The sequence below is a fragment of the Melozone crissalis genome, unplaced genomic scaffold, assembly GCF_028551555.1.
Source record: "Melozone crissalis strain CALT ecotype California unplaced genomic scaffold, PUWL_Pcris_2 ptg000008l_1, whole genome shotgun sequence".
In the NCBI taxonomy this organism is placed as follows: domain Eukaryota; kingdom Metazoa; phylum Chordata; class Aves; order Passeriformes; family Passerellidae; genus Melozone; species Melozone crissalis.
This window is the reverse complement of record NW_026535786.1, coordinates 14476003-14483409: the sequence shown is the minus strand read 5'-3', so window position 1 is coordinate 14483409 and position 7407 is coordinate 14476003. Positions and strand designations below refer to the sequence as shown.

The 7407-nt window shown below is 49.4% G+C and overlaps 1 protein-coding gene across 1 annotated transcript in view; it reads right to left on the bottom strand.

Annotated features, from left to right (window-relative positions):
* Window positions 1-343: 343 nt before the first annotated feature.
* USF3 (upstream transcription factor family member 3) overlaps window positions 344-7407 on the bottom strand; it is a 28061-nt gene continuing 20997 nt past the window's right edge. The window contains exon 6 of the mRNA XM_054269901.1: window positions 344-6900. Within this exon, the coding sequence (XP_054125876.1) occupies window positions 437-6900 (6464 nt within the window). The 3' untranslated portion in view covers window positions 344-436. The remainder of the gene's footprint in view (window positions 6901-7407) is intronic.

Below are 7407 nucleotides of genomic sequence, written 5' to 3'. Positions count from 1 at the left end.
CAAAGGAAAAAGAGAAACCCAAACCATTCCTAGCTCCTCTGCAGTTTGAGGTAAACATATCAGTAACAAACTGACACCTGTAGCACTTGTTTCCTATCTCCATATGGATGCTCTCACTCCATGTATTACTGAGGGTGGCCCTTACCTTGGGACAGCCAGACATCAATCCTGATTGTTGGAAAATCAACAACCAGCATTTGCACAGCTCTCAATGCTGCATCCTTACAGTTTCCTAGTAAGTAAGCATTGCTATAGGCACTGGTGCTTTAGAGTCAGTAAGGTGGGTGGAAACACAACGGAATATGGAAAATACCATGGACAAACATTGAGGCAAATAGATGCTATGAATGGTCTCTCCAGGGGTGATGCTAAGATCTGCTTCCTTCTTCTTAAATATATAAACAACAAATCAGACCAGAAGTCAGTCTGCCAGTTTTCATACAGCTGAGCTGCAGTCATGACCTAAAATATGGCTTATATTGTGGGCAGGGCGGTTTGAGGGCTGCTTGGAAGAATCTGAAGCAGATGTGTTTGCAATGGAAAGCAAAGGTGACATCGCTGAGCCATCTGGAGGAAGAGCTGTGGCTATTTCTGGAAACAAAGAAGTCAAGTTAAAATTGGATAAGTGCGATGTGTTGGTCATGTGCATTGGTGGCATATCTGGAAGCAAAGGAAAACTTGGCTGAGCAAAACCAACAGGCCTGGGAGGAGACAAAATGGATCCAAATCGATTGTTTAAACCTCCACTGCTCGGCTTCTCCGTGCTTGGGTTGGGAAACATTTGATTGGGAAAGTAAGGGATGGAAATGTCATTGGAGAGGGTGGGGTGGGCAGGAGAGTAGGGTGGATAGAAGGAGGGCAGTGTGTTCTGAGGATCTACTGGGATTAGAGCAGGTGTCCGAGTGGCACTAGGCTGGGTGACCGGTGGGATGAAAGAAGCGTTAGCGTTTATTGGTGGATTCATGCCACCCTCTGGAATAAAAGGGAATCCAAAATTCTGGGAGAGCGTATGTTGGTCAGGGGCCGCGTTATCGTTGGACACTTGAGGGCCATCAGACATAAATCGGACAATGCTTCCCCTTTTTTCTATGGTGGACTGTTGGCGCCCGAGGATCATGCTGCCACTGGTAGACAGAGGAAGATGAGGAAGACTGGGGTCAAAGACATTTCCATGTCTCTGATTTCCGGATCGATTCCTTTCGGGCTGACGTATTTTAGAGCCCCCATTGTCTTGCAGAGGATGCCGGGAGCGCTGAGTGACCGAAGAATTTGGCTGACGAACAGAAGGCTGCCCTTGCTCGCCATTTCCATGAGAAACTGCAGGGTGAGGGTGAGCTGGCCTCACAACTCCATGCATGTTGCTGGACACGGGTGTATTCATGTGGTTCTTAGTTCCGTGACTGTCCGTCATCCTCATGGGGTTGGACTTCTGCACAGAGATGTTCGGGCTGGTATTGCGGCCCTGAATGTCCCCTGAGGAAGAAGAACTCGAAAAGGGAATAGTCAATGAACTGTTCCTTGTGTTAATTGCCCCAATGGACATGTCACAGCTTTCCCTGCTCTGGCCATCACCATCCCTTCGGATGTGGACGCTCTCCCGTGCTGGGGGACAGTTGTACTCAATTGTGGAGGAGGCACCACACTGCGTGTTCCTTTGATGTTCTGGGATTGATCTTTGGCTTCCACTGACTTGATCTCCAAGGTGAGGGGCGAGCAAACTCTGCATGAAACTTTGGTGGCACGTGTTTTCGTTTTCCCTCGATGGCAGGGTATTCCCCGTTGGAATACCCTGCACTGGCGGGTAGGGCAGTCTCTTCTGCCTCTCTATGGATGGCGCAGCATTCTGACCGATTCGGAATGCTTGTGACTGCATGCCCCGGAGGGAGGACACAGAATTGCCAATTTCACTGTTTCTTGAAGCCTGTACGTCAAAATTGCCCGTTGGTTGTTGAGTGGGTGCAGAGGGCTTAAATGTCTGGCAGTCAGAAAGACGCTGCACATCCGAGCCGACTGTGTGATCGACTGACAAGCGGCCCTGCATATTGTGAATCGCCAACCCTTTACTTCTAGAAACATCAAGATAGCTTCTCATTTCAAGCTGGTCAGAAACCCTAGGGCCTTGAAGAGATATTCCTATTCTCTGCTCGGAATTAGAAGGCGTCTTCCCAATGAGAGCCTCAGCAGAGTAGCTGGAAACTCTGTTTCTTTCCTGCCTGTGAGGGGTGCATGTCATATCTGATGGTCTGGAAACGATACTGGCCTGGGACACCATCTGCTGCTCTAAGCCCCTCGAGGTCATAAGTCTTTGCATCTGATTGTGCCCTGACACGTGTTCTGAAGTGGAACCTTGCTGTCTGCTGCCAACATCCTGTTGCTGTTGATGCATAATATCCTGATTGATATGGCTCTGAGGGTGGTTATGGTGGTTTCTGCTTGTTGCAGGATTTTCACAGTTCTTTTCAGGCTGGGACGCTCCAAAGTGCTGCTGCATCTGCTGCTGCATTTGTTGGTGGTGAGGATGGGGCTGACCACCCTTCTGCCGTGTTTGATCACTTCCGTGGTGTTTTTGCTGTAGAGAAAGCTGTGTGGCTTGTGTTCCCTGGATGAGATTCCGTTTCTTTTGCATCTGCACCTCCTGCTGTATTGTCCGCTGCTGGTGGACGCCGTGGGGCTGAGAGTGGACTGAGTTTTCCCCGTGAGTGACGTGGTGCTGCAGCTGGTACAAGTGGTGCCTCTCTCTTAACTGCCCAGCCTGCTGCTGCTTCAAGTAGGGGTGATTGCTGTGAAGGTGAGAGATGCCTTGGGCAGGGACATGTTGGATGGGCTGCAAGTGCTGCCCTGCCTGGCCTGGCTGCTCCGAGAGCGGTGGCTGAGAACCGCACTGAACTTCAGTTTGTCTCAAAGCCGGCGTTACGAAATTGCTGTTGGGTGGGAATAACCTATTGAGGCCATCAGCGTGCCCTTGATTGCTCACTGGAGCCACTGAGTTGGATGAATTAGGAGGAATCTGACTAACCAGCATCTGTGTTTGATCAGCAATACCCTCTGGGGTCCGGTTCATCAGCGCCATCCCCTCCAGCCTTATGGGTGCTGTCTGGCACTGCTTCTGCCTCTTGGCTGTAGAGAGCAGCAGGTCATCCTGAACAGCCCTCTTGGCAGAGTCTTTGCGACCTTCATGGGTTTGCTGCTTTAAGTGGGATTCCTGCAGCTGGGGAGCCTGCATGCTGCTTGCCCTGATAGCATTCAGCTGTTCCTGAGCATATTCACTCATCAGAGCAGGTCCTGGAGACGGATTGATGTATGTGCTAGATGGAAGGGAGAGGCTCACGGTTGCAGGGATGCTTGCAGGCTCTGAAGACTGGGATAAACCTGAGCAACTCACCAGGGGATGGACAATGCGGCTCTGGTGTATCAGATTATTCACGCTTAGACTGGTTAAGCTGGGTGTCTGGGAAGTGGAAATCTGCAAAGGAGTGTTCGATGTTTCCACACCTCCTACAGAGCAGCTTGGCTTCTCAACCTGCCTATCAACATTTGTCTGTACTGTATCATGAGCACTGAATTTGTTCGGTGCCGCTTCCAACGGCCCTGCATTGTTTTCTTTCACTGACTGAGGTTTAAAAGGCTGTTGCTCTCTCTCCAAAGGTGCAACCTCATTCTTAGAGATGACATCCCTCGTGTTAACCTGTATTCCCCCTCCACCTTTCTCAAGGTTTTCCTGGTCAAAAATAGCTCTCGCTGCAAGAGCTACAATGTCGGTCTGTTCTGAAAATGTGCAGCTGTTACAGGTACTGGTAGAGGTGCTGCTGGTGACATCTTCTCTGGTGGTATCTGGCAACATAGATGCAACTGAGAAGCCCCGACTGCTGCCAGAGCTGGTTGACATGGGCGAGTCTGCCTGCCTGCTAGTAATAAGGGAAGCACTGACTACTTCCTGATCAGAGATGCAGGAGTGAGGCTGGGAGAGAGTGTCACTTTCCGTGTTCATCAGCAAGAGTTCCTGCTTCTCAGGCAAATCAGCATTTGATTCTGCTGATTTAGAGCTTTCCATAGGAAAATTAGAATGCTCCCCCTGAACAGTAAATGAAGAGGTTTTTTCCACAGCTGTTCTTTCTTTTGTGAGATCAGACAGCATTTTGCTTAGACCCTGTCCTTCTAACAAGTCCGCATCTTGCATTACCACTGAGGAATCCTGCGCAACGTGGCAGGACTCCGAAATCATTCCTGCCTTGGAAGTAGGACCTGCTGTGCTGCTCTGTGCTGCTGAAGTCCCATTTGCAACCTGCAAGTGTGTAACCTGTGCTTCTTTACCAGAGGGTGTTAAGGTGCTGGGGGGTGTGCAGGGTTTGGGGGACTCTGATGGGACAGAGGCAGGTGGTGGGTGGCTCTGAGATCCCTGCGTCTGCTGGCGAGGAGCAGCATCTTTGGCCGGTGGGGGAGCGAGCAGCAGCTGCTCTGACACTACAGACTCCAGTGGTGAGGAAGCAGGCACCTCTGCTGAGCTTGGCTCTGGGGCACAGGGGGTTTTCACTGCCTGTTCAGAGCTTGCAGCCTCTGTGGAAGCAGAGTCAGAGATGCTGATGCTGCTCGCTGCAGCCGCGCCGCCCGCCTGCACTGTGGTTACAGCCTGTGACGCCGCTGGGGCGCTTTCTGCCGGCCCTTTGCCACTCGAGGGCTTTGCCGCCGTTTCCACAGGAGCACAGTCCACCTTCCCTGCGTCTTTGCAAGGAGCTGCTGGGCAAGACACTTTATTATTGACTGTTAGGTGTTTCTTTGTGCTTGGCTTTTTGTTTGTCCTTTTTGATTTTGCACTGGATGGCAAGCCAGCAGCTGCTTTTTGTGGGGAAGCGTTTATGGAATTAGATGCACTGGTTAATACTGAAACCTCTGCAGGCACTGAAGATGCCACAGAAGTTGGCAATGACACACAGTTGACTGTGGCAATCTGGTTATTGACAGTTGCAGGATTGGTGGGGTGGCTGAGAGACAAGTGCAAGCAGCTCTGCCCAGCCATTTGCGATATGCTTTGATTGAGGTTAGCTAAAGCACCAAATGTGTTGAGGGCAACATTGGTATTTGGATCTTCGCTGGTGGTGGGCTGAATAATTTGCATAGGGGCTTGGTTTGAAGCTCCAGATGAAGACATCACAGGCTGCAATGCAAAAAGCTGCCCATTTAATGAGATAGTCTGAGGGTGCTGTTGGTTGGACATTGTCACTGAGAATGTCTGCGTAGAGCTAGAAGATGGCAAAGAAGATGGCCTTGGTAGTATATGGACAAGGTGTTTCCCTCCAAAAGTCTGTGGAAGAGAGGCATTTTGCATGGTGCCACTGGAGTTGGCAACTGCAGTTGGCCCATTCACAGGAACTCTTACAGAAGCAGAAGGCTGAGCTGAGAGGAGGGGAAGAGGATTCTGATTTGCAGCTTGTATAATTACAATTTGCTGACTAACATTTTGGCTGGGAACTTCTGCTCTCACAATGGGCGGGCACGGAGCGGGGTTTGGAGGCTGGAGAATGATGACATTCTGGTTAGCTGGTGCTCCTGTCACAGCTGAGGCGACTGGCTGAGCCATCTGAATCACCTGCATAGCTGAGTTTAATGGAAGGATGTTTCCTGGAGCCTGAGCTTTAACCTGTGGCTGGCTGATTAAAGGCTGTATAGGTACAGGGGGGCACGAAGGCAAGGTAACTACAATCTGTTCAGCTGCTTGGCCATCCCCAGGCAGAGAAGCATGCAAACTGATGCTTGTAGTCAAAGGCCTGCTGTGGGCAGAAGCCACAGTGCCAGCAGCATTGACTGGCTCGTTGAGGAGGGCAGTCATGATCCCGGATGGCGTCTGGCTCAGCGGCTGAACCGTGTTTCCTGCCAGCTGCAAGGTCGTCCACGTGGTCTGTGTGTTCCCAGCTGAAGGCATCCGGGTAAGGCTACTCATGTTTTTCAAGTCTGAAGTGCCAACACCTGAAGAGCCTGAGAAAGACCAGCAGTTCTCCAGGGGACTGGCAGCCAGAGTGCTTATTGCTGTCACAGCCTTAACTCCTTCTGCCGCAGATGTCACCGGCGTGCCAGCACTGCTGACCACATCCGTACTTTTGGGGACATTTGCAGAAGAGCAGCTCTCTGCAGGTCTCACAGGTGGCACACGAGCTGTGTCTGTGGTTGAAGCCGTGCAGCTCTCCTGGAGGTCGCTCCTGGAATTGTGTGTGTTTGAGCAAGCTGCATTCACCTGCTGACCTTGGGAGCCTTCCACGGAGGCACTGGAAGGAAGGCTGGTTCCCTGCGGGAGCGTTTTCTTTGTTGATTTAGTGCCCTCCTCATCACTTTTACTTTTGGGGGGATTTTGCTCATTCTGTGGCACGTTATTTGAAGAACACTGTAGTTCCTGCTCTGCTGCAGGCCTAGGTGTGCCCTGTGAGCCGGCAGGAGCAGCGCTGGGCACACCTCGCTTGTTCTCCGGGGTGGAGAGCTCAAGAACATTCCCTGCTGGAGCTGTCTGGGCAGACGCCAGTGGAGCAACTGTAGGCTGTGACCATGGTTTATTTTCTGTGGGATAAATACCAGCAATTGTCACAGGAGTCACTAGGTTGCAAGTTCTCTGAACTGGCACAACGTTTGCTGTTTGCTTTTGTAAATTATGACCGACATTAAACGTTATTCCCTGCACAGATGCTCCCTGGTTATTTCCATTGGGCTGAGTCCCATTTGAATAAACAATGATGTTCTTTTGAACCTGATCACTGGGAATAACAACTGAGACCTTGGCATTTTTGAGGTTTCCTTTCCAGTGGATTGTAGGGTCATCATATAAGCAAATATCATTTGCTTTCAGTAGCTCGATGTATCTCCCGTTTTCCTTTTGCAGTTCATCCAACTGTTTCCGGAGTTTTTTTATCTCTTCAGCTACAAAACAGTGAGAGCACTCCATTACATCAGCACCAGAGCAAATAATGAAATAATGTTACCACATGATTTAGAGAGTAAACACTGTGTGGTATTGAAATAATTTGTAGAAATAAATTGAATAAATTGTTAATAATGTATGCTCTTTGCAAATGGTTAGCACAACCTAAGTGCTCTTATCCTGCTAAGTCTCTCTGCTGAATGGGAAAGTGAATGAATTTCACAGACTATTCCATTACCAATAACAGGATATATTCAATTACTTAGGAAAAAACATTAGGACTAACCCAGATGAAACTAAATGCTAATCAAAATCGTTTAATTCCTGAAGGAAAGACAAGCACATTAATATTTTTCTTTTCTCTGTTCTTTTGCAAACACCAAAACTCTTTTAATTGATAAGCTTACAGCTTTCCAGAAGAATTAAGTTTCATTACATCTAAAAATTACAGACAAAATTAAATACAAAGCACTCATATAAAGCCACAAAAGCTGGCAATGCACTTG